General features: G+C 42.2%; 1 protein-coding gene across 2 annotated transcripts; it reads left to right on the top strand.

Annotated features, from left to right (window-relative positions):
- Window positions 1-1,806: 1,806 nt before the first annotated feature.
- Window positions 1,807-26,613, top strand: YWHAE (tyrosine 3-monooxygenase/tryptophan 5-monooxygenase activation protein epsilon). Of its 2 annotated transcripts, XM_037374682.1 has the most exons (7): window positions 1,807-2,009; window positions 7,604-7,708; window positions 13,800-13,999; window positions 19,524-19,630; window positions 20,465-20,671; window positions 21,487-21,623; window positions 25,682-26,613. In XM_037374682.1, exons 2-7 carry the CDS (start codon window positions 7,690-7,692, stop codon window positions 25,732-25,734), a joined length of 723 nt encoding a protein of 240 aa, XP_037230579.1. In that variant the 5' UTR covers window positions 1,807-2,009; window positions 7,604-7,689; the 3' UTR covers window positions 25,735-26,613. The 2 variants fall into 2 exon arrangements, with proteins under 2 accessions (XP_037230579.1, XP_037230572.1); XM_037374675.1 differs by lacking the exon at window positions 7,604-7,708.
- The last annotated feature ends 417 nt before the right edge of the window (window positions 26,614-27,030 follow it).

Genomic DNA, 27,030 nt, shown 5'->3' with positions numbered 1-27,030 from the left:
TATTTGAAGTATTTAGACAAGACGTTATAATTCAGCAAGCATATCAAGCATGCATCTCACTTTTGGCAAATAAGTATGCTTAAAGTGGCCTGGCTTATTTATATTATTGAGCTCTCTACAACTCGAGTACCTGCTGAACATAAGGATCACAGAAAAGTTCATAAATCAATGCAAATCTAATTTACTGTGCACAGCTTCCATACAAAACTAAGCCTCAGTTGCTGAAAAGTAGGCTTTTAAGGTCAAGATTTATGAAATGCAGAGGTAATTTGCATATCTCACAACACTTTTAGTGTATTTACGCAAATAATGGCGATGCTGTACACCACTGGGATCTTTTGGGTGCTTACCAGAACTGCTTTGGTAATGGCACCATGTATTTACAAACAATTCAGAAGTAAAGGTATATAATGATTCCCAATTTCAACAAAATTGGCATTTTCTGATCATGTTTCAACTACATTGAAAATAGTATTTTTTTTCTGGACGTGACACCTAATATTCACATTAGTCCAGACACGCCAATGTCTTTGGGTTTGGTTTTTTTTATGGAATTCTGGTTAGATAATCATGAGATGTGAAAAAGAGTTGCGGCCCAAAATGTCCCGTGGAAACAGACCGTTGACTTTCTGGGTAGGCAAAGAGTGATATAAAAATAATTCTGTTATATTTTTAGATGTATTTGTAAGAAAACCATAAGGTTATGTTAGGTTTATGTACCCTAAAGGTTTAGTTCACCAACTGAAAAAATACATTAAAATGAATCGGGGAACAATAGAAAGTGCTTTAAATGGTGCTTTGGGTGCACGCCCTCAGTCACACATCAGGAGCCCGTTTCAGTGGGCACAATACAATAGATTAAATAGAACGATACCTGACACTGCGGCCAAGGGGTGCCAGGGCCTGTGCAGCCTCTGCTGTGTATGGAAAACCGCAAAGCTCTTTGTGCGCTGCTACACCTCAGGGAGGCTGATTTAGCCTGCTCACCATAGGAGACGCTGGAGGAAGATACAAGACTTCATTCACAGCTATCCTGAGCAAATCCGTCAAGATTAAATTTAAACCAGCCAAGCATAATCCCTTTTAGTTTCCTCAAACCGTTCAGATTTCGGAAATTGAGGCGTTCTCTCACTTACTTAAGTGTATGCTCCATTTTTTCAGAAGCACTCTCTAAGAAACTTGTGAAGCATTACATTTTAAGTTGAAGCCTCTTGCAACTGTGAAATTATCGTACCGTCCCTCAGACAGCATTGGAAGTGATACTCTGCTCCAGCAAGCACCCTGGAGGAACCGCAGAAACCTGCTAAATAGGACCTTCTGCCTTCCGCTCATTTCTAGATTCACCAGAATGTCCGAAGCATACCCGGGGGTTCGCCCAGAAACACACCGAGGGATTCAAACAGCACTGCCAGCGCCTAAGGGCAGCAGGGACGCGCTCCCCGAGAGAAAGAGCTGGCCTGAGGGAGGTGCCGCCCCCCGAGGCCCAGCCCGCGGCGTGGGGCCTGGCTGGCGGCCCGCCCTCAGGCGAGGCAGGGCCCCCACACAGCGGCCCGCCGGGGACCCGCCGCCCGGCCCCACCCCGCCAGCGGCGGCCCCGCACTTCGTCCCTCCGCCCCACCCCGGGACGGCGGCGCCCTCTCGGTTACGGCCCCGCCACAACCGGGCGGGGGAGCGGGCAGCTCCGGCCCCCGCCACCCCCGGGCTGCCGGCGCCTCACGCCGCGACGGCTCCGGCCCCCGCCTCCCGCCCGTTGCCAAGGAGCCGCCGTTGCTATGGGAGGCCGCAGGGCGCATGCGCTCACTTGCGGAAGTGCCCGGATGCAGCGGGAGGAGGTGCTGCCGCCATATTTGCCCGGAGAGCAGCGAGCTGGTAGCTGCTGAGCCCCCCAGACCCATCGGCTTCCATCCGCCCCGTGCAGTCCCCGACGCCGCCCCGCCTGCAGGACATGGACGATCGGGAGGATCTCGTCTATCAGGCCAAGTTGGCTGAGCAGGCTGAGCGCTACGATGGTGAGCGCTGGCTAGGAAGGCCGTGCAAGGCCAAGGGGAGAGGGAGGGAGGGAGCGGCCACAAAATGGCGGCTGGGCGGGGGAGGGGGGGCAGGAGTGGAGGAGGGGGGCACGGACAAAATGGCGACAGGGAGCGCCCCAAGGGGCTGGTGGAGCTGGGGATGGGGGCCCTGAACGAGTGGGTGGCTTGGGCCTGGGCGGGGCCCTGTTCGGGGGGCGGTGGCGGCAGAAGCCGGGAATAAAATGGCGGCCGCGAAGGGCGAGTCCCGGGGGGGAAGGGGAGCCGCCCCCGCCTCGGGGGGGCCCCACAAAGAGACCCCGCTGCCCCTCACCGCACGGCTGGCCGGCGCGGCTGGGGCCGGTGCCGTTCGGGCCGGGCCTGGCTTGCCTTCGGGCCGGGCCTGGCGGGGCTCGGCGGCGTGGGGCTGAGGGCGGCTCGCCGCAGACAACGCCCAGTGCCGTGCTCTCCGGAAGGGGGGTGCCCGGCTCTCCTGCCCCTCCGAGGGCCACGCTGGGGGGGGGGCTTGGTCGCCGTCTTGGCTCTCGAGGGAGGGGGCTAGCGCTTTTCTTTCTCTTCCTTTGCCTTCGGTTGGAGATACTGCTGCCCCTGGCAAACCTAGAGAGAGTGAGCCCTCACCCTCGAGGGATCGAGTTCTGATGCTTCATCGCTTAAAGAAAAAGCATATGCTTTCATTATGTGGTAGAAATTACTACAGATCACTTTACTTTTCCAGCATCGTCTGTTCATCCTTTCCCCCCTGTAAGTTTGCACGCTATGGCTGATCATTTAATATCTGCGGAAAAAGTGGTAGAGTGGAGGAACTGGCAACCCTGGATGGTGTCTCTTGCCCCCAAAATGTCTGTCTTGCGACTGTTCATTTAAACATGTTTCATTTGCATATAATAGAAAGGGCCTTCAATTTTCTCAATGATGTTACACTTCTGGGACTGTTACTTTTTCCCTAAGACTTTTCTGTTTGTTCATTCAAAGTGCAATAAATACCCTTGTATATAAAAAGTGTGAATGCAGTTACACTTCATTTAGAGGTAGGAGGGCACTCCAGATACTTTCTGTGTGTAATCATAGACAACATGACCAAGTTCTTGCCAAATGACATATTTTTTTACTTGGAAAGCTTCTTATAACATTGTTGCAAAACACCTGAAAAATGCATGTTTTGGGGAGGAAGTAGAAACTACCAACAGAAAAGGAAGGTCTAAATAAGGTTCCCTTCCGTGACAGTTTTGGTAAGGAAATAAGGTAGAACTTTGAATCCCACTAAATGAGGGGAGTCAGACAGTCTCCATACTAATGGTAAGGACTTACAGAAAAAATTGACCCTCAAAAAACAAGATACTGGGGTACAGCTTAATTGATTTGGGTGGAGGGGCGCCTGCAATTCCATCTTCCCCAGTAAGTCTGCAACTTCTGCAGAGGGTTTTGGTTTTTTCAGTGTCTTAACTGCCTGCCCCAAAGGGTATCAGATGGGCAGGTGCACTTCCCCCTGACCCTCAGTCCCAGTTCCAGCAGCATTCCTGGAGTTGGTTTGGCGAGTAGGGAGGAACGGATTCTCCACCTGGTATGGATGAGTCGGTGCAACTGAAAAGTGTTGGCTTTGGTTTGAGTGGAACCCCAGGTTGGATTCTTAGCCAACGTCCTGGAGGATTCATCATCTTCGGGAGCTTTTGAGGCATGACTTTCTCTAGTGTTCTCTTGAGTCGGTGGTAAATCAGTAATTGGACTCTAGCCCATTGTAGAGATCTGAAGTGCAAAACAATCAGACTTCCTGTCAGCTAATAAAAATTGATTAGCAGGGATTGCCTTGGTGCAGCATTTCCCTTGATGGACTTCTAAATTCTGCCAGTATCATGGATGTTTGCGAACAAGCTGGCTAGACGAAGATGGAAAAGACTTCTCATCTGTATTGCTTCTGAATGGTAATGAGACTTAGCATTTAGGAGGGAGCACTAAACTTAAAAGTTGTCATGTTTAAATCAATGCTGTGAGGTTTAGACTTCCAAAGTTTGTTTAGAATAAAGTTGGGTAAACATTTAAGGTGCACCCTCTAATTCTGCTAGTTGTTCTAAATTCATCTTCATATCTGTCATGTCCATGGCCTGGAATAATAGGTGCTGCAGATCCTGTTTAAGCAGCTAACTCTGTATTGTTCAGCTAAAACAATTAAAAATTGCTGCCATAATTTGTTCTTGCTTACATGAAATACTGCGGCTCTACCAAGATAGTTCAGACTTCTTAATAATTCTATGAACAGAATTGCTTGGGAAACAGTATGGTGAAAGTGTAAGGTATTATTAATTTTGCTCTTCCGTTTGATCTTTGAGGTAGGTGGTCATAAGGTCACAGTTATTAATTGGCATGTAAAAAATGGTGCGATGGTAAGTACTGTCTGCAAATACATTGGAATGCAAATCTTGTGTAACGATTATGTGTGGCATGACAGTTTTTCTGTTTGATGTTAGGATACCATTAAGTTCTGGTCCCATCTTCTTGAGACTCTTAAAGTGGTGTGGTAGTGGGTTTTTATGTATGGTTCATAGCTTTTATAGGAGCACTTGTGGTGGGCATCTGGCTTCTTTGGTGTTGCTTACCTGACAGACTTAACAGAATTTATGAAGTTCTGGAAGCTGTATTTGTGAATTGTTGGAAGTCTAGTCCTGTATCTGTATTCTTTTCAGTCTGTTGGCTCAGATTAAGGGGACAACTTTCTAGGTACTTCTGCAGTGTAAGTAGCACTTAAGCCCTGATCTCTAGAGATATTAAGAGATTTGAGTGTCTGACTATCTTCACAGATCTACTTAGGCATGTCATGACAAATCACAAAAGGCCAGGAAGCTTACTTATAATACAGGAAGCTTTGTAAGAAGTCTCACTTACTGCTGTTCCTTCAGAGACTATTATTAATAGAATCATGTGTAACTATAAATGTGTGTGGTTTTTTTTTTAATAAGCAGTTGGAGTAGGTAACATTGGTTTCTGAAATTACGTTGAATTCTTTATATCAAGAGAATGTACATATCTGGATTCCTGTAGACTGGTGCTGAATGTTGAAAACGGTTCTTCATTGTGGAAGCTAGGTAACAGCTTTCTTTTAATCAGGTGAGAAACATGCTATGACACAAGATAGGCTGTGAGCAGATAACTTAAACTCTAAACAGCAGTTTTGTACTACAGGTCTTGAAGTATATGACTTCAAATTTACATACAGTATAACTTCAGTAAGGTGAAATAGGTGGATTTCCACCCCACCCAGCCCCAATAAAAAGTCAAGTTACAGGATAGAAAACAAAAAAAACCCCAGATTTGACAGCTCTCTTGACTCCAGTACAGGAAGCTAACAGCCGACTCTTATGTTCTTATGAATTGTCTATCAGGGAAATGAGTGTTTAAGGCAGTAAGGTGCGCAGCAGTGGACTCAATTCAAGATTTGAACCAGTTTTAGAAAAAAACTTTGTCATAGTAACAGGTCTTGAATTTACAGCTTAATGAGGAATCAGTAAATTAAGTCACAAATTAGAATTTAAGTTGCATATTCATTTCAGTTTGCAGAGGACCTCTCCTTTTCAGGCAAATGTCAGGCATACTTAGGTTTTTTTGTTTTGTTCCCCCCCAGGTGGTTAGTACTTACATCTGTCTGTCAAAGATCTTACTGTTCTGGTGACATGGGATACGACTGTTCTCTTTGTCTGTGGATTGGGTAGGTGTGAAAATGCTAAAAGTCAGAAAAAAAAAATCTCAGCATATGCCTAAGAAATGTACGAATCCAAGAGGTAGACAGAGTATGGCCCAGACAGTGTTGGAGGAATTAGATTGTTAATTTAAGTGATAATTTTTCGTGTACTGGTCCATAAAAATAGACTTCTGATCATGAAGAGTTGTGTGAGAGAGGACTTCTTTCTATAATGGCCTTTTTGAATCTCCTGAGGTACCAAGAGCAACCAAAGGAGACAAACATCTACAAGTAGATCATCTGGTTCTTTGTAAGGAGTCCAGAAGCTGAGTTGATGTCCATTACAGTTGAGTATGCCTGAGTACTTGTATTAGAAGATTACTTAGTAGCAGATGTCAGTCAAGCAGAGAAATGTATGATAAGGCTCAGTCTTTAGTTTTGCCTGTGTGTGCTTTCAAACTAAATGTTTTGGTACAAATACTGGAGAAACACTCTTCCTCAGAAAAGCGTATGTTGACAGCTTGAAGAGATGATAGTGATGACTTAGAAATCATGTTCTTGTTGCAAGAAAGACTTGTGATGGTCCACAGGATTGATTTTGGAGAAAATACCACTGTTGATTCGGTAACTTGGCCTTAATCCATCTATTTCTCCAAGTGCATAAAGGTACAAGTATGCTTTGTAGAACTGTATGTTGCAGAGTCATGCAATCAAACGTTGGAAGTGTCGTGGCTGCACCAGCCATTATAAACTTTCTATGAGGAATAGCAGTATAACCTGGTGCTTTCTCCACAAAATCATAGTGTAAGCCACTGTGCAGGATGGATGTTCTTTGGTATTTTTGTTTCTCCACTACCTGTTGGATGTCTTTAACTTCTGGGATTATAGTTGTTAGGTTCTTTTATCTCATTTGTTTAAAAGTTGTACATTGTGGTAAGTGTGGCATGCCCTAGACAGGAAGCTTAAGATGGGATTATCAATTTTTGTTACCTCAGTAGCTGCACCCTGCTTCTGATTGCCTGTAATAATCTACTCGGGGTGCTTCAGGCATGTGAAGACCTCAAAGAAAAATTGCAGGAACTTTGTGTAAGGTTGTGTTCATTTTATGCTTTTAGAAGCTAAAGATGCAGTGCTGCAAAGTGGGGTGAGCTAATCTGACAGCTCACTTTTGAAAGAGGGATGTCTTCTCTTCCCTGACTTTGTCATGCTTACTTGGGTTCTAGTCTGACCCTTAGAGCCAGTTCAGTTCTCTAAGTGAGATTACTTTCTGAGTATTTGTGTTCTGAGCTGGTGACCTGATTCAGCCAGTTGAGAGGTCAAAGAAGTGTTGAGCTGGCATGACAGAATAGATAGGCAGGTGGCTTTCCCTTCTATCAGTATCTCCCTGCAAGGTGCTGCACTGGTTTAGCCATCTCGTAAGTCTTCCTTGCCAAATGCAGCATTTCTTAAGAGAACAGGAAAACTTAATGTGGGCAACGTAATAGTGTGCTCAGAAGACGAGTTCCTAATGGATGAAAAGATGAGCCCTACCTTCTCTTGGCTTGAATCTGGAGCTAATTACTGTAACGTCCAGAGTGGTGGCTGCTGATGCCAGGTGGAGGCCTTCAGTTCTAGGGAAAATGCAGTCTATGGGCATGAATCTTCACAGTTAACGCTCTTGACTTAATGAGGGAAATACGCTTGTCCCTATTTCTTCAGGTCTTTTTTTTTTTTTTTATCTCTGTGTTTGTTCTTACAGGTTTGCTACTGCTACTAAGTTAGGAGTTACTATTTGCTTCCATTTTTCTGGATCACTTGGAAACATTAGCGTGCTTCCCAGCACAGATCACTGTGTGATTCCACTGGTGATGCTTCTCCATTCTGAACACCTGAGTCTTATATTCATACCCTGTTTCCTGTCTTTCAGCCATATGTTTATCCATGTGAGGACTTTCCTTCCTATCCCATGGCAGTTGAGTTCCTTAAAGAACCTTGGGTGAGGGACCTTGTCAAATGCCTTTGGGAAATCCAGGTAGATTATATCATCATGTCTTCCTTGTCCATATGCTTGACTCACTCAAAGCATCACAGTAGATTTGTGAGGTGTTATTTGCATTTATAGAGGGCCATGCTCTACAATATGGTATTATTGCATATAGCCACTCATTTGGGTTTTTTGTGTAATTCATGTTAACGTGACCCCTTGTGAGTGTTAGGTTAATGGCTCTGTAGTTCCTCGTGTCTGCTGGAATCCTTATTGAAAATTGACGTAATGTTAGCAGGTTTGTGTTTGCTGCTGCTTCTAAAGTCTTAACTGAGAGACTGTACACGGTTTAGGATCAGATGCTTTATTTTGAGTTCTTGTGACTTGCTACTAATCTTTCATTCATTGCAAGAATGAACAAGTACAAGACTAGCACTTGTACCGAGTCATCTGAATGCTGGTTATGGTGCATGATCTTCTGTGGTGAACACATGTGGGAAGATTGTGTTTTCTGCTATATTCTCCATGTCCTCACATCACACTGGATGCTCATTTGCAGCTTTTAGCTCCTGAAATAGATATGAGCAGCAGCTTAGAAGCTTGAAGATCTTGGTCTGCTTTATTCCCCTTAGATAAGGGGAATGAAAGGGATTAAACTTAAAACACAACTTCAGTTTTCTGAAGTGTTGTGCTTCTGTTACTGTTAACTTCGTAGCATTTAAGAATGGCACTGTCTGGGTTTTCCTGAGGTTCATTTTGAGGTGAGCCTTCAGTATGATGACCATCAAGTCACCTCCATCCCACCTTTATTCAACAAGCTCTTTTTCTGTTCTTATTTTAACAAGCTTTTTCACTCAAGTAGTTCCTCTTTTGGAAGTTAAGCACACCACTAATAGATGTTCTAGCTTTTTGTTTTTCCTATGGTAATGTTGAACCACTGTGCTGTGGTGAGGGACAGTTAGTTACTTAAGCAATAAGGTTGAAGTATATTCTGTGTATTGTTTAAAATCAGGGGTGCCCTGCTGTAAGCTATATACCTAGATGCTTCATAAAACAAATCAGATTCTGTAGCATCACAGTTCGTGAGAGGCTTAAGCACTACATGATACCTGAATTAGAGGTTGCAAATACTGTAGTCTTGCCCCAACACGTTCTCTTCCGTGCATCAGCTTTGTTTAGGCCAAGTAATTTTTGTTAGAAGCACAAACTTTAATGGAACTGTTGAGATACTGGCTACTTGGTATGGTCTGCTGTTTCTTAAGCTTTGAATCCTATATTGGGAGGGATTTTAGTCTTTCCACTAAATTTGCTGTACATCACCTGTTTCCATAGTTCCTTACATAGGGACATCTGGGTTCCCCTGAGTTGCTTGGTTTTCTAGAGTTTGAGGAGCAACAAGTACTTAAAGTTTCTTGTATTTGTCTGATAGAGGGGCATTTGTTACTCTGTGACCAGGTAAGTTTCCTTATCAACTGTGCCCTTGGTACAGATTCAGTGGGTTGGTCCCTAGTAGATGGTTATCAAATACGTGCTTCTCAACAGTTGTAAACTTCCCCATTTACTGCTTAGTTTTAGAGTAAGGCATAATCTTTCTTTCCTGTTAAAAGAAAACCCCCTAATTCCAAGTCATGTACCAGGCTGTTTTAAAGATCTTTTTAGGTAGCACTTGGTGTAGTGGCAACAACTGTCCAGATCCTTTGTGCTTTATAAGCTAGGTGTGCACGTTCCTACTATTAGTCTGCAGTGGCTGGAGGTGAGTCAGCAATGTTTGCAGTAAGGAGCCAAGCATCTTACCGTAGTAGAATACAGGAACTTAAAAAATGGCACAGGCGTTATTAAAGTTTTGTAGTGTGTTAGGTGGTTGTTCTGAGTCTCAGTTAAATGCCTTTTTTCCGTAAGAATATACAAACCTGGTCAGACCAAATATGTATTTATTGTATTTCTTATAACAACCAACAGCGAACGCCTGGGGAAGGATATAAATCTAGGGCACGTGTGTCACTCTCCAGAATATTCCCCTGTCCTTCCACACTTTGCGCTTTCAGGATTTCCTGCTCTGGTGATGGCATGATCTGACAGTAGCATAATAAGGTGACAGCCACAATCAACTTAACTTCTTAAATTACAATTTCTGTCTTTTTGAATCTTCATAACACTACTATTTCCATAATGCAGTGTAAGCATCTCTGGGTAGTGTATGCAATGAGTTGTCATTACTGAATAATCCTCCTTACTGAAATGTAATCTCAGACTTGTATTTTGTCTTAAGTGGTCTCTGAGCTTTTCACCTCCTTGTGGAATCTTCTAGATATGTAAAGCTGCACTTAGGATATAAAATATTCTGTTGGCAGTCGTAGATGGCTTTATTTTTGTATGGAATTCGTTTTCTATTGGAGAAGATGCAGATACGCTGTCCTCTTGGTTTTGTATTGCCTGGGTTCTTATTCATCAGGCTTAAATTTTCAGGTCTGGATTATGACTTTAGTATTATGCACATACCTTGGTCTTCCACAGTATTTTGTCTAGTTGAAATACCAGCCCAGATTTCTGTATTGTAGGTAAAATTGGGCTCTTTACTAAACCAGGACCTTTCTCCTACAGCTTTGTGAGTAGGCTGATAAGTCCCTTCTTTTTGGGGTAAGATAGTTGCTGATGGGTGCGATTCTAATTGCTGGTTGTGTATTTAACTAGTAACAGGAATAAGATTTTGAAGGGAAGGCCTTCCAGTTCCTTTCATCGGTGTATTGACAGAGTCCCTAGTCTGAAGAGTTGGTGGACTTGAAGGTTTTGGGTTTCAGCGCAAATGAAGAAAACCTCAGGTGGTCCCCCCACCCCCCAGCATCTTACTCTTGGTGGCTCTCACCTGGCAAAAAGTATTGTTAACAACTCATGGTCATAAAAAGTGTGGAGGTTACAAGGCCTCTTTTCTGGTGGTAGTTCTGAGCAGTTGACTGCTTTCTTTTGGCACCATTATTTCCATGATTATGGTGGCTCTACAAGAGGGTGGTTATTGACCTTCTTTGCAGAAGACTAAAGGGATGCTTGGGGGCTAATATGTATTGACAGGTTCTGCTTCTTGAAGGACTGCGTCTGAGGTATGCCTTTGTAAAAGCTGTTACTCGGCTTAAATTTGATTTGTCCTCCAGTGCACAGATGCGTTGGACCTCTGTTTCAAGGGCTTGTAGATGTTTAGGCTAGCAGTGGATAAAATCCTGCAGAAGCCAAGCAGTTGATTACATTTGTAGTGAGGTGTTTGAATGTACTCTTTGAATCGGTTACTTGTTTACAGGGAACAGCAAGTCTTCTGTATAGTGTTTTCATTTCAATGTAAACAGTAGACAAATCTGTTTCTAGGGTAGAGATTATGAAGGAAACCTGTAGCACAGTTGGGCAAGCTAGCCCCTTTTTCCTTGGTTTTCCTGATACATGCCAGATGATCTTGGAAACTGTTACTGTATGTGTGTGTTAACCTCCAGGCTGTAATTATTACATGCGTTTCGCTGTTTATTGTGTAAGAGATAGGTATGAATAGTTTTTTTACTTCATGAGAAAGCAGGTTTTCTACAGAAGTATTGTAGTGCGTACATAGTATGCCTGAAGTGCTCTGTAGCTAATCCCAATGGATAAGGCACAGAAGACTATAAATGTTTTAAAGTAAAGCCAGATCTTCTGTAATCTGTGCATTGCTGTATGATGGTTAGAGACTGTCAGTAGGTTGTACAAGGCTACCTCAGAAACCTGCCCGTTCCAGAGAAGGTATTAATGTTTCTCAGTTTCCTCTGGCTTTCATCACTTCAAAGAAAATCTAATGGGACAAAGTTAGTGCGATCTTTGTTAGTTAAGCTTGCCACATACTGAAACACGTGTGTTTGATTAATAATGGTCATACTGGGTCAGACCAAAGATCTTCAGAGTGGTGGGGATGCCTGGGAGTGAGCGTCATAGATGAATAGTATGGCATGACTACCCTGCCTTTTTCTACACTTTAAATTATTTGTGTTTACATAGAGGATATCTCTGCAGCTCATGAACTTACACAACTGACGGTTGAAGGAAGGGCTGTACGTTCACAAATACAGTTTATTTCTTAAACTACAGATGTAGTGCAGTTTCAGTTACTCTTAGCTGAGGGCAGTTAAACATTAAGCTTGAAGATGAGCCCTCTGTTCCTTGCTGGAGCTTCGCAAAGGTTGGCAAGTCACAGAGACTTGCAGTCTTAATTCACATTTGTCGTCTTTGTTCACAAAAATTAACAGTGTCAGGCATGTTATCTTGGGTGTAGCTCTGATGTTTTAAGAAACCTCAAAATATGAGATGACTTAACTTGTATAACTTAAAAAATTTACAGCTGTGCAGTAAGTTTTTTGTTTAGAGGTAGGGGCATCCTTCTGGAAACAAGACACGGTGCTTGCAGTAGTTATAATAGTTACAATATTCTATTTATTGCCTTTAACCTAGCTAGTTTAAATTACAAGACTGCATGCTTATGTTAATACTAACTATGTATGTAGTGTGGCAACTCCTGGAGTCTTCAGTAAAAACAATTCACAGTTTTGCAGTAGTACAGTGGTGTTTTGTAAAACTTAACAAATCCTTAGTGGATTTTTTTTGTTACTTTCTGTGATTTGGAGAAGCAAAATCTAGTGGGAGAGGAAGAAGGTTTTTTCCACTTCTGCTAAGAATGGAGCTGCTATAAAATTTTGTCCTACACATGTGGAGACCTGTTGGAGACTGATAACATTGTTCCTGCCAGGGAAAAAGATTGTTTCCATTGCTGAAATAGCTTATGCCTGTTAAGATTGTGAGTTTTGGCGCCCAAGGAAAAAATTGACAGTTAAGCTTCATTAGATTCCCATTGCTTGTGCTGCCATGACACAGCAGGACATAAGGAAGTAAAATGATGGGGGAGGGATGATGAGTGGGCAAGGTAAATAGGCCGCAGCACAGTAAGGCATATTAGGGGAGGCGTGGCCTAATAGCATCATTGTGCTTTTGGCAGAAGCTGAATGTGTGGTTCTGGTGTCCCTCTATCTGGCAGATAGCTATGAAACGGTTGTGTTGAGTAGACGGGGTAGCTGGGGTTTAGTCCCATTCATTAATGGTTATGTTTTCTGTCTGTTGGAATCCCGCCGGTTCTAGTTTCTGATGAAGCTGAAAGATAAATGGTGAATGAAGTGAAGCACTGTGTAGCAGGACAAACCCTACGATTCCTGGGTGTTTTGTACGGGGCTCTCAGTTAGTGTGTACTTCACGCTTTTCAGCTTCTGTTTTTCTAATATGTAATTGTAATGTGGTTAGGTAATGAAAGGATTGTGCCTTCCTTAAGTGGTTCAGGCTTTTGCTTCCACTTGAGTGAGTGTAGGAAAGCTGTGTTTCATAATAATAGTTTTAACCTCAGGTTTAGAAGTCCTTATCAAAAGGCTGAAACTGTAAATATAAATTAATTTATAGTTTGTTAATTTTCAGTCTACATAACTGCTTGGCATGTGTAGATACAGTTGCTCTGGGTGTCCTCAGGATGACTTGTTTACTTCTCCAAGTTATCTAATCTTTCTTGGTGGTTCCTCTTGGAACTTTGTCTTGCTTCCCTAATAACAGTGCTCGTACTTACCTACTCTATTCAGATCTGAATTTTTTTTGGTTAATTACCATGTTACACTATTCCAGTTGACAAATCAGTGGAGCATTCTGTAAATCTTTGGTTTATCCTTACTGTGCTGAAAGCCAGGTTACATTTGGTCACGCTTTTCTTGCTAATGTCTGCCTTTTCTGAACCATTTTGAAGAACACGCATTCATGTAGGATTGTACTGATAATAGTTACTCACTGTGAAAAACGTGCTTGCTGCTAAATCCTTTTTGTCTGTCTCCTATATAAACAAACAAGAACCTCCCCTGAACTATCATTAAATAACTTTTTCAGGACCCTTGTCAAATGCATTTAAAAGAACATCAGATACTTCTTTTGTGCACGTACCCGTTGATTTGTTTGGAACACTCCAGTATGAAAGTGAGGAATAACTGTGCATGAAAGGAGGAGGGAGCCTGTTTTCATAAGCTATGGTGAATGTACAACTTCTGTTGAATGGTTTGAAAGATGCTGTAGATGTGAGAATAATTGTCTGACCTTTTTCTCCTAGAAATGGTTGAATCAATGAAGAAAGTGGCTGGAATGGATGTGGAGTTGACAGTGGAAGAAAGAAACCTGCTTTCTGTTGCATATAAAAATGTGATTGGAGCCAGAAGAGCTTCCTGGAGAATAATCAGCAGCATTGAACAGAAAGAAGAAAACAAAGGTGGAGAAGACAAATTAAAAATGATTCGGGAATATCGGCAAATGGTAAGATGTAGTTGGTGTTATGGAACATTAGTTATGGTTCGTTTTTGTTACCCTTGCCATAAACTGCCCTGGTATTCTAGACTGCCTGCGGCGTGGTGACCTGTAATAAGATGACAGTCTTGGAAGGATGAAATCTGTTCCTTGTTTGGAGAACAAATGTACTTGGTGATGGGGAGAGGTTGGGTGTTTTTGTGTAAACACTCAGAAGGGCCATAGACTCAAAGGAGAAGGGGAGGGTTTTTCCTTCAGTGTGTCTGTATATCTGCTAAGCTAACTACTGAAGTGTGAGGCTGCACCTGCTCAGGAGGCCTTTTTACCCTCCAACTTGACTTACTCAGGCAACTTTTGGAAAATTAACCATGTCAAAGGAGGTGTTTGGCTGTTTAGCTTCTACTTCTGATAAAAGTTGATTTGGATCATATAAACTCTTAACACTTGGTGCTATTGCAGTACTCTGTCCTACAGAGTTCAAAATATTAACATAGTTGAAATGCCAGTGGGCAAGGATCTTCAGTGTTCCTTTTGGTGTAGACAGGCAGTGTAAAGCCAAATGGCCACTTCCTTTGACTCCTTTACCTCGTCTTTTATCACTGTGATAGTTGCATTTCATGTATGTTGGCCTTGTTTTGTTACTTTTTTTCCCTAGATGAAAGCTTGGCAGGAGTTGCTGTAAAGTAAGAGCTTAGCAGTTGGGTGATAATGAAGAATAGTTGCCTAGTTCATCTTGTACAATTGGCAGACCTATTGTTAGCTCAGACAGCTATGTCTGTGTTGAAATAATTGCTGATATATTATGGCTTCTCTGACAGCATCTAGTTCTTAAAATGTAGATTTTAATTTTTTTAAATTTTTTTAAAAATTTTTTTTGTCCCTAAGCTGGTCAGTGACATTGATAGCAGTTAAATACATTTGAGATAAAGTACTCCCATGTTCCTGGGGATGGGGGATGCGGATATGTCATGGTCATTTCAATTTTGAAATTTGGATGTGTAATAACCTCTGGGGCCTTGCTATTTTCTCTCTCTTGAGAGCGAGAAAAATTGATCCACATAACTTCATGCTGAGTCTAGTCAGTCTGTGCAACTTTACCTAAAATGGAGAACTTGGAGCAAGCTTTGACCTTCATCGGTAAGGGCTAATGAAACCTTCAGCTATTAGAGCAGTGAGCTGTGTGTTCCCTGCTCCCCCTCCTTAAATGAGGTTTAGTCAGAGCAAGCATGCTGCCATACTATTTAAATCCCACACATTTCTGTAGAGACTTAATCTCCATTATTTGATGACAAGTGCCTCCACATGGTTCAGATCTTCACTTCCACAGAAACAGTGGAGTGTATTATATCACCTGGCACTGATTCATATACCACCAATGGAAATTATGTTGGCTTGGAAATCTTTTCTCAGGAATGGCTCTGGACTACTTTCTGTTGACTCAGAGTTTCTGTTGCTCCGTGGAATTGTTAAATGTTGTGAGTTTCTAATTTTGTGCTGGCGTGCTGATGGGATGGGGCTCTGCCAGTTACATACAGTCCCAAATACCATTTCTTGATGGGTGTCTAAAACCTTTGTAACAGAACATATGAAATGAGACAATAGCTATCTGTTGATTGTTTAAATTTGTATTGTACTGTATGCTTCCAGGTTTTTTGTACAATGTTTTGTGGATGGTTACAGTCTTCTGCCAAAGATCCTTCAATAGTGAAAAGACTTATCCCTTGTTTTTGAAAGGACTGCAAAAAAGGCACTGTGTTCTGCATCTTTCTTTACCAAGAGAGCAAGTACCATGCAGAACAGACTGCTTGGTGTAAGAAATAAGTGTATGGAGTCCTTGAAGTATCTTACCAACAGAGAGGCCACACGAAGTGCGGTGCCACACCAACAGTATCTTCAGCGGTTAAATCCTTAAAGGGAACAGCTGGCACTGTGGCCTTAGGTGGAGGAGTGCTGTGGCAAACTAATGTCGTTCTGTACTGGAGAAAGACGAGCTGTGTCTACTCAGCTCTAGCTTGAGGTTTCCACGTATGGTTTGTAGATGGAAGACCAGATCCTGTTTGTAGCTGTTGGGAGACTTCCTGTGAGTTAGCATCTGCTATAAGGAGAGTGTTAATGGGTTTGGCAAGATGGCATGGGAGCAGCAAGGGCTTGAAGAACTTACTGCAAAAGCTTGGATGATGCTTCTTGCTGTCTCCTGTCGCTGCTGGAATAGTAGCGCAGCTGCCCTGTTGCCATGCTCAGTACTTCTCTGAAGAGATAAGGTGCAGTTCAGGCTCAGCAGAGTTATTATTATTATTGTGTCAACAAATACTGTTGTAGCATTTTTCAGGGTAAGTTCAGTGCTGTTGGGAGACCCTTCCCAGGCTTGAAAGGCTCTGAAGAAGGGGAAAAAACCCCAAACCCAAAATACGTGTTTAGGGACTGACAGGCCAAGTTTAAAGCACTGGGGAGTTGGAGAGAACCAGCATCTCTAGAAAAAGCATCTCTCTCCTGCTACCAGAACCAGCTGTGACCTTGCTCAGCTCTAGGGTGCTGCTCGAGTTGACAGGGAAGCTGTAGTTTATATGAAAGTAATTATTAGACAGTTTTGGTCTACTTTTAAGAGCTAAGTGCTAAATTATAATAACGTTTGGAGTGAGTTTGAGCTACTAGCCGGTGTGGCTTGGGGCAGAGCTCAAGGGATGACGGTGTTGTCAGCATAGGGCCGGGCTGGTTTGTCTTGGGGCTACACCAGGCAATACTGAGAGGTGATGGAAGAGGCCAGCTGTGTCTTTACTTGAACCACTTAGGACAAATGTAACAAAACACACATAGCCAAGGGGGAAAATGCCACTTACTTGCTTCCTTTGTAGGCAGGCTGCTTTTCTGGGTCCTGTGGCCATTTGGGTATACAAAAGTGGAGCCCCTGGCTTTCTCATCTGACTGCATCTGTGTAGATGAGAACACACTGAGGCTCACGTTCCTCATCCTTGAGAGGATGAAGTGGTGTGTGTCTGCACATAATGCAATTCACTCACTGGCAGGGCAACTGAATCCCTTCCCTAATAGCACAGGACGAGTATTCACCTTCCCTGTACTGGTCTCTATCTGTGGCATATGAGAAGTAAGTGTTTCTAGTGCTCAGACTTACAACCTGGGTTGTATTCTGGGGCAGCTGCAAGGTTCTCCTTCCTTTCTTAGAAAGGTTAGGCTATGAATTGGCATAAAGATGGGTGGTCTGCCTGTTAGTTTTGGCAGAGGTGGGAAGGAGGGAGGTTACAGGCTTTAGCAACTGTTTCCTGCTGTTCTAGTTTCATGTTGCATCTCAGTTGTGAGGTGCAGCTATTTTGGGGGCTACATATTAAAACAGGTCAAAGAACTAGTACAGGCTACCCTTCTGGTTGCTTCTAATAAGTTTCCTTATTTAGATCACCAGGTGGTTTACAAGCTTTTGTATCTGCAGAGCTAAGAACGTAGCCTGGAATCTGATTAAACGAGCACTGCCACTAAAATGAGGAGGTGGATCGGGGGGGCTTCCGTGCACCTATCGGAGGGAGCAGTCTTTCCTTGCTGGTCAGAGCCTGTCTGTCGTATGTGGAGCTGGAATGGTGTTAGACCTTAAACATACCTTTTCTCAATGTTCTGAACAAGCTTAGTGTGGGCTCTGTGCTGGCTTGCTGCTTTGCAGGGTTCAGGGAGCCTTGCTGTCTAGAACAGATCCTCTTCATAGAAGAACTTTTAAGGTTTTGTTGTGGGTGTGTTTTTGTTACGTTCTTAATCAACTTGAGATGCATTAAATCTTTAAACTAAGCTTGGTCAGGACATTTTACGTTGCCCTGGACAGTGGCTGATCTCTGGTAACTTGTGTGACTGATCCTTTAAGCAAAGCTGAAAAAGGTCTGTCTGAGATGAAATAGAAGTTTGTACATGTATGGTTATTTAACAAAAGAGGATTAGAAACTGATTTAATTCTTTGCAGTTTTGCTGAAGATCTCTCTGCAAAAGAAGTCATTGAAAAAGAGGATCAAGAGGAAAGAAGTTTGCAGGAACTGACTGCTGGCCAAAGGTTTTATAGCTTTTGTAGCCCAAGAATATATGAAGTAGATTCTTCTCAAGTGACCATATTTCAGCAACTTCCTTAAGCATTTGTCACATTAAGTATAGCATCTAACTTTTCCTCTGAATTTTAGGGTATTCTGACATTGTACATGAAATTTGCTGTAGACTTAATTTCTCTAAAGAAACTTTTGCACATCTGTTAAGTCACTTTGTACAAATCAGTATGTGTATGTATGTGCCAGTTGAACATTCATTTTTGGATCTATAATTTTAACAGCTTTGAGGATAGATGTGGTTACAAACCTTCATAGTTTGGGAGCTGTAGAGTGGTAAGAATATTACATGGCAAGAAAAATGCTTAAAGAAAGAAGGAAAAACAACTGTGTGGGTGGGAAGACAGTTAGGGGTAGTGGACCAAGCGGGGCTTCTCTTGCGATCCAAGACATGCAGTTTCTGGTAGAGTCTTGTAACTGATGTTGATGCCTTGCTTGAAAACCTCTACTTTGCAGTACACGAAAGTAGCTTGAGCCAGAGTTGTCTTCAGCTGTAGCTATGAAAGTTACTGCAAAATGACATGGGATGCTCAGACCAAGTTTGGCTTTGGCAATGTTGATGTCAAAAGACAGTTTTTAGCTTTTTTTGGGGTATGCTTAATTTCTTTGCTATCGGGTGTGAAACTTTGTGGTAAACCCTAACCTCATAGACCTTGCTTTGAAGGTGATGTGACCATGTTTTCAACTTTGGGTATTAAAATCCAATACCTGTTTTTAAATAAGGCTTTATATATTGGTTTTCTTCGGCCACAGATCTCACTGTTAGTGTTGATGACTTTTGCTTTTTCTCTGAGTTGCTGCTCTTTGCCTTTTTTGCTGCTTCTGAAGTGTGTATCTTCTGGAGTTTGTTTTCCTTTTGTATCCGACCTTTTTGTGTGCGCAGCATATCTTCATTCTGTTCTGATTCTCCATTATTTTTGTCCCAAGGCTCTTCCGTTAGAGCTTTGCCTCCCAAGTAATCACTAGAAACTTGTTCTGAAGGTGCCATTTAACTGGGGTGTGATGGGGTTTAGCAAATTTGTATTAATTACTTTCAAATTGTCCCCTTTGCTGTTGACACTTGTAGGGCAGCCTTCCAGGGTCAAAAACGTAAGGAATTGGGAGTTATGCAAGCCTTGCAGTAAGGAATTATATCCCAAGACAAACTTAATGCAACTGTCTAGCAAGCTGTCTTCCAGGGAATTTATAATTCCATTATTCAGTCACGTGTTTCATCATAATTAGTCTTTGCTTCTTTGTGTGCCAGCTAATTGTGCAGAACTGTTTTACTTAATGCACCTGTGGAGCAGCTGATATTTTTTTTTTTTCCTTCTGTCTTCCCCCCCCCTTTGGATTTTTGTGATGTTGACTGTTTTGATACTTAGATATTTTTGAAATAGTTCTTAGTCTTGTGTGCTAACCTTGCCTCCTTTTTTCATTTTGTGTGTTTTTTTGTTTGCTAGGTTGAGACTGAACTGAAGTTAATCTGTTGTGACATTCTGGATGTACTGGACAAACACCTCATTCCAGCAGCTAACACTGGCGAGTCCAAGGTTTTCTATTACAAAATGTACGTATCTTCTTGTGAGGCAAGGACCTCTTCCTCTATCTGTACTAGAGACAGAAGGTAGCTATACGCGTGGCTTCTGCCCGCTCAACCACAGTAACTTCTAGAAAGAGGACAGTTCAGTCATGGCTAACAAATATCCCTTTTGGGCTACCTTTGAGGTGTTAGTGTCTGGATAGATTTTGTTTGGAGTGAGGTCATGAGAATTTAACACAAGCTGTTCTAACTTTCTGAATTACAACATAAAATCTAAATACTCTTAGATGTAAGAAACAACTGTTTAATTGAGCTAATAATGTAGAAATCCCATCCCTGCTTCAGTGTTTTGCATGAGCTGTACACTCTTCATAAAGAGAAGATTAGGTAGGCTGATAACTGTCATGTAGTCTCAACTTCAAACCTGCATTATCAAATGAAACTTGGTCATGAAGTATGTTGTTGTAGTCACTAGTTCGATGCATATTTTATACTTTCTGAAGCGTAGCTGAAATCTTGAACAGCAGAGTGTGCTTTCCCCTGTAGTTGAATCCTCTGTCCTTCAGATCAAAAACCTGTCTAGTTCAGCTACAGTTGTACAGAGACACAGTTTGATAACGGAGAAAGTAGTACTCTGATTTCCTGTACTCATGCAAGAAAATAAGCGAACCCAAACTGTTTGTTTTCTTGCCTCATGGCATAAAATCGACTCAAGTACTAATGCATTGTTGTCTAGGCAGTAGTTCAGCAGCAGTGTCCTTTGTGTGTGAATATATAAACATCAGTTTCAGAATTGAGCTGTTAATTTAGCAGCTGGTGGGGAAATGATGACTACCGACTTGTCACTGTTTCTGTTTCCAGGAAGGGGGACTACCATAGGTATCTGGCTGAGTTTGCCACAGGAAATGACAGGAAGGAGGCTGCAGAGAATAGCTTGGTGGCTTATAAAGCTGCTAGTGATATTGCAATGACAGAACTCCCACCAACACATCCTATCCGCTTAGGACTTGCGCTCAACTTCTCTGTATTCTACTATGAAATTCTTAATTCTCCTGATCGTGCCTGCAGGTAGGTAGTGACTGGGAAGGGGGGGGAAACTTAACGTGAATACCAAACAAGCCAGAAGTGGTTGCTGCTTGAGTAACTGCTTTTCCTCAGTAGGATCGCTGGGCTGCCTGGCTTTCTTCCTGCTCTGGTAACTGATGACTTGCTGTGTTTGAGGTCAATTCGCTGGAAAGGTTTTCAACTTTGCCATTTGCTTTTGAGTCCAGACCCATTTGTTTTATCTGGAAGTAGATCACGTATGAGCAGCAGAATAGCGATAGCCTTGGATTGATCAGCTAATGGCAGTTTTAACAGCTTGCCATGTTAACTCTGTGCATGCCCTTGTCCTGCAAAAAGTGTGAGGTGATAGAACTTGCCTCTCTGGCTGTTCCACAAGGTAAGAGGGATCATGTTCCCAATTTCTGTGAACACGTATAGAATGACAATAGCTCATCTGTCTGTAGGGGCTCAGCTCATATGAGCGCAGAAGTGGTGACTGAAGCAAGAGCCGTTCGTCTTATATTTCTGTCATTGCAGGTTATGTAATATTCTTTTTCAAGCTTTTAGCAGATCTTAATCTGTTCTACTACAAGACGTAGAAATACTCAATAAAACCAATATGCTTGAGTGAAAAGATTCTGAAGTATGCAAAGTGACTGCATTTGAAAATGAGAGATGTTTGGATGAACATCTAATCACTGTTGAATAATATAAAAAAATGTTACAGATGTCATGTAGCCAAACTAGAAGATAGGTGTCCTGAGGCACAGGTTCAACTTGCGTGCTTCCGGAGTCTGTTTAGCAATATACGTTAAATCTGACTTATTCTGTTCTTACAGGTTGGCAAAAGCAGCTTTCGATGATGCTATTGCAGAACTGGATACACTGAGTGAAGAAAGCTATAAGGACTCTACACTTATCATGCAGTTGTTACGTGATAATCTGACACTATGGACTTCAGACATGCAGGGTGATGGTAAGTACGTTCAGCTCGAAAATGCTGCTGTCTGCTCACCTCTGCCCAGGAACCAGAGCGTGGAAATGTAGATGGATTCGGTGTTTTACTTCTGTCTTTCCTAGTAATTGACTCTCCTGAATTTCTGTCCTTTCTTAACACTGCCTAAGTTGTTAGGGGTGACACTAGCTGCTTTTGAGAAGCTTTTCAGCTCTCACTTGAAGGAGGTGTGGAGTAAGTAACATTAATTTTTTTCTTCTCCCCACCTGGCTGTTGAGGCATCTGTGATTAAATTAAATCACTGGTTTTAAAAGAACAGCTTGCTTGCTTTTATGGCGTGGTGTGTTCATCTGTGGTTGTCATTCCAACCAGATGTGAATTTCTAATGCAGGAGGAAGTATTGGAAATAACCTAGTTCCCCCTTTTTTTTTTTTTTTCAGGACACTGTTGATATGTCTGTTGGTATTTTAGTGGAAGACTTGCTGCCCTCATACTAATCACTTCACCTTACAGCATTTTCTGTATCTTTTCCTCTCCTTATGAAGGATTAGGTACAAGGAGAAGAGGAAGAAAGGGAAAAGGATTTTGTAAAATACTTTGTTACAAAAAAACCCCCACAAAGCTTGGGGAAATATAATTTGCTGCTTGAGATGTTAAGTACTTTTATTTAATACACTCCCCAAACCGCTAGCTTGTGACGCCTGAAGTGGGCTACTGCCAGAGCAAATACTACGTATATTCCCTGGCAGTACCAGAGGGTGGGATGTTGATTGCTTTTGTTACTAATACGTGGTAGTTAGTTAAATTTTTTTATTTAAATTTTAAAGGGTTTTTTTGGCATACTGAGTGGACTTTTTCCTTTTATACTTTCCCATACAATGCTAAGCATAAATTTACTCGTGTGGGTTTTTGAAGTACACCTTTGCTATTTAAAAAGAAACTTGAGTTGTCTTCTGCAAAAATTACGTCCTGGAGAGACAGGTGGAAAGGGCTGACCTCCAAGTTTAAAGTCAGTCCTGTTTAAATTATGTTAGGTACTTAGACACGCACAGAAGCTTAAACAACATGGCTTTTTAACTTCTGATAGATACTGAGGGTCTTAAAAGTTTTTTGTAAGATGTTAGTTGAAGCATGGCGATAGCCGTATAGCGTGACTTCAGAGTACCTTATTGGTGTGTAGTGTCTGTTTGAAAGCAACTGTAGAATCTCTTTAACTCTACCAACTACCTGGTTTTGTGTAGGATCGATGGGTTTGTTTTAAAGTATTATTACTTGATAGCTTCCTGCTCTTTGCGTAGATCATGAGTATTGGATGTTGTAGATCCTGTTTCAGCCCTATTTCTTTGGGCTTTTGACAGAACGGGGAAAGCTGTAAATGTGCAGGGCCTTGGCTTCTAGGTTACCCTGCTGCTTCCTGGTGCTGAAGTCTCTCGCCAGGGCCCACACCTTGCTTCTGAAGGTGTGAGGTTATCTGATAGCGCAGAAGCATGTGTGTGTGTCCTGGATAGGTATGTACCAACCCTGCTCTAAATGCTGCAGGTATAATTGGATGCCTGCCTTGCCATGGTTAGGTGTTGGAAAAAGAAATTGCTTCCCAATTCCCACAATTGAAATAGGACCTTTTATTTTTCTTCTGTAACAGAGACAAATATTCTGGTGCTCTGTGGTAACACTGAGGAAGCCATTTCAGTGAAGTTAACGAGGCCAAACTGGTGTTACGAGACAGTAACATCTTCCAAAAGCTGCTTTATTTGCACGTGAGCTGACTAATATGCCTCATGTATTACAGAAGTTCAGGATTATTTACAGAGGCTCTTTATATTTCTTCTTGCATAATCTAGGTTGTAATTTCTCATTTCGTAATTAGCTCCATAGCATAGACAATAGATATTTTTGTTTTTCCTGAGGTATTTCAGATTTCCTGGTTACTGTTCATGATGCATGCCAGGATGATGATTACAGAATTCAAAACACTGTAGAACTCCTTAAAATAGTGGTGCAGTTCTCCAGGTCCACAGAAAGTATGGTGTCGATGCATATCGTTCAGACGTAGGTGCAAAATTAAGTTTTCTCATTTCCTCATCCCATGCTGATACGCTGGCTGGGTGCATTTAAAACTGTTGCTTCTAGAATTCTGTATTTCCAAAATGGGTAGAGCCTTTGTAGATTGGTAAAAGTTAATTGGCACTGAGCAAATCATCACTACTAGTAGTTTCCTAAGGGGTGGGGGAGACTTGAAAAAAGCTTGTTGTGTTTATTAAGCTTTTGCCTGTTTTTATTCCAGTTGTGTAGGTTGTAGAGTATGACTTTCTAAAATCAGGTGTTGGTCAGCTGCTGCACTTTTCCATCTCGTTTACTCTATCTTTAACCATGTCATAGACGAGGTGTCGAGTTTATTTTCACGCTTGTAATGTCGTCTTCATATGATTCCTCTTTTCCCCTTCTTTCCTGCTGTATAGATTCCTAAAGGAAAGTCCAACTGTTCATTTCCTAAAAACTCTACTTTGTAAGTCTTCGTCATGGCTTAATGAACTTTTCAGCGTCAGTTTTCTTCTGATCACTAATTGTGCTTGCCTCTGTCACTCTCCTGCTGCTGATAAATTGCTTGTATCTTTGACTCCATTCCAGGGCTAAGCAATGTTCTACCAGTTTGGGACCTGCTGGCCCTACCCAGGTCCAATACGCTTGACTAAGAGCCAAAGTAACTTACAAGTTTGGGAATTGAGCTGCGTACCTGGATGGATATTAAGAATATTTGGGCATGAAAAGTACTTTCACAATGGCCTGATAAAGGAGTATTTGCTTAAGTGCGTTGGCTAGAGCATGCTCAGATCTTCTTTTAATCATCTTCCTGGGTTAGGGCCTCGGCTTTCCTCTCTGAAATGAAATTTCCTATCTGTTAATGTAATTTTAAATGTAAGTTTTATTGTTGTTGGATGTCACATGTCTTGTGTTCCTAGGCCACCTCTTCCAAATCTACCTTGTGTTGCACCTGGTGATAATTCTGAATCTGAACATGCTCTGAGCAGGCATTCTGATGATACGCTGAAAGTCATTAGTCTCATTTGATAGGGTTTTATTGCAAATTAATTTTTTGAATGGGCAGTTTTTGTTTATCGCCCTTAAGAGAGTATCATCTCACATCATTAAAGATCATTGTAAAGAAAACATTTTTCCGTTTCTCCTACCAATTAAGTTAACTGTGCATGTGTTAATGGCACTAGCTGAAGTACGTTAAACTTTTTCCCGTTGCATTAGACGTCGGGCAAAGACATGCAGGAGGCATTGCATGCACCTCACCCAGGGGCAGCTGAAGTATAACCAAACACTTGCTACCGGAGGCTTTGTGGAGAGATTTCCATTTCACTGCATGTTGCAGCCTCGTTGAATAGGCCCAAACTGGCTGTTTTTCAAGAGAAATTAATTTCCACACTGTTTTCCTTTTAATAAACTCAAGTTGGGGTTTCTGGTCATGTTGGACTTGAAGTAGGGATGGTTTTTCATACTACTTTCGGTACCCTTAATAATATGTGCCATCAGTGTTGGTTTGTAAAACTGACTGCAGTACTTTGCTGTTGTTGAGACTTGAGTGGACGTGGGCAGAAAAAATTTTAATTTCTAAAAACTGTTTTGGTCTCACTTCTGTAGCTAGTGAATAGATGTCCTTCGGGCACTCGGGAGTAGAGATGAGGTTTTGGGGAAGCTGTTTTCCGATTTAATGGATGTTGATCTACAGCCATTCTGATGAATCGGCTCTTGATCAACAGGACCGGTCACATGCGCAGTGTCAGTTTTTTCGGGACCGTGGTTTGTTGTTTGTCCTTACAACAGAGTTCGTCTTCTAATGGCCTGTGCTGCAGTTCTGTATGAAATGTGATGGGGTGATTATGAGGCTTAATTTCCATGGAAACGCTTCACTCCCAAACTGGCTGTGTTATGTGAGTGTGTGTGTCATCTCTGCAAGTGTGTGAGCGAGCGTGTGTACTTGCATGAAACTATTAATCTCTAGATGATTGTTAAGCCGTTCTGCAGGTCTCGTCTTTTAGAAGTTGACGTCTTACTTTTAAACGCTTTTGTAGGTGAAGAACAGAATAAAGAAGCGCTGCAGGATGTGGAAGATGAAAACCAGTGAGACACAAAGGCCAACAAGAGAACCCATCTCTGACCACCCTTCCCCTTCCCCACAAAAACCCTCAGTGTCACTCTGAGAACCACCAAATCTGACTTTTACATTGGGTCTCAGAATTTAGGTTCCTGCCCTGTTGGGTTTCTTTATTTTTATTTTTTTTACACAGTTTAAAAGTTCTTAAAAGGCAAGAGTGAATTTCTGTGGATTTTACTGGTGCCAGCTTGTAGGTTCTTTAAGACACTAACAGGACTGCGTACAGGCTCTTTCAGCATTACTGTATTGTCTCCCGCCAGAAGTGGCGAGGTGGCCGTTAGAAGTGGATGTTACACCTGAAGGCCGTGAGACTTGTAGGCGAGAGATTTGTTACGGCAAGGTAGTGCGCATGTGGTGGCATTTTTCTTTTTTTTTTTTTTTTTATAACTGTTTAAACTGAATTTTATACCAATGTTTAAACTTAATTGGGTGTTTAGCTTGAAGTTACAGGTTGCATTGGGACATCTATTGTAGTGGTTTTACTGTATAAAAACAAAAAGTTTCCAAACTGCTGAAATGTTGCTGAAAATCATGGTGCTGGTAACAGTTCAACAATCCGTGGCTGCTCATTCTTGCCTATTCTTTACTTTTCCTCAAAGCAGGTTAGCATTGAAGGTGGCATTGATAAGCCTGCATGCGTGTTCAATATTTTTTCTTTCTCCCTCCCCTTTCCCCATCTCCCTTCGCTCGCTCAACCTCTTTTGTTCAGTATGTGTAACTTGAAGCTAATTTGTACTACTGGATATCTGACTGGAGCCACAGATACAGAATCTGTATTGTTCTTACTGAAACACAGCATGGAATTAACATTAAACTTAAATAAAACAAACCTAAATTAAAAATGCCAAATATTACTATGACTTTCTTTTATATTTTAGTTACTTCAGCAAGGGTAACTTTCCTCTGTTGCTTGTCATTGGATCATTTGGAGGGGGAGAGAGAGGAGTAACAGCATTGTTCTGCAGGCAGGAGATAAAAGTAAGATCCCAGCCCTGTGTGTAAGTAAGTAGTAGGGCCGTGAGCCCAGCCCTCTGAGGACAGCCCGCTGGGGTGGGGGGGGAGCCAGCAGCGCTTCGTGCCACATGCTCATCCTGCCCTGTCTGAATGCACGAGCACTTGTGATTTCCTTGGTGCGTTCTTCTCGCTTGCCCTTACAGTGCTCCTCAGCCAGTCTGGTTACACGGATGGAGAGAAGGGAAACACGTTATCTTTAACGTCCACCCTGCTTAGCCGATCTCCCAGAAATCTCTTTTCTAGGAATAACCT

Source organism: Falco rusticolus, chromosome 1, assembly GCF_015220075.1.
Source record: "Falco rusticolus isolate bFalRus1 chromosome 1, bFalRus1.pri, whole genome shotgun sequence".
NCBI lineage: Eukaryota > Metazoa > Chordata > Aves > Falconiformes > Falconidae > Falco > Falco rusticolus.
The sequence above is the reverse complement of the archived record's forward strand: the minus strand, read 5'-3'. Positions and strand labels throughout refer to the sequence as shown.

Coding starts and splice junctions, on each gene's coding strand:
- YWHAE (XM_037374675.1), top strand. CDS start 1,946: ATGGACGATCGGGAGGATCTCGTCTATCAGGCCAAGTTGGCTGAGCAG. Junction 14,000..19,523: donor TTCGGGAATATCGGCAAATG/GTAAGATGTAGT, acceptor TTTGTTTGCTAG/GTTGAGACTGAACTGAAGTT. Junction 19,631..20,464: donor AAGGTTTTCTATTACAAAAT/GTACGTATCTTC, acceptor TTCTGTTTCCAG/GAAGGGGGACTACCATAGGT.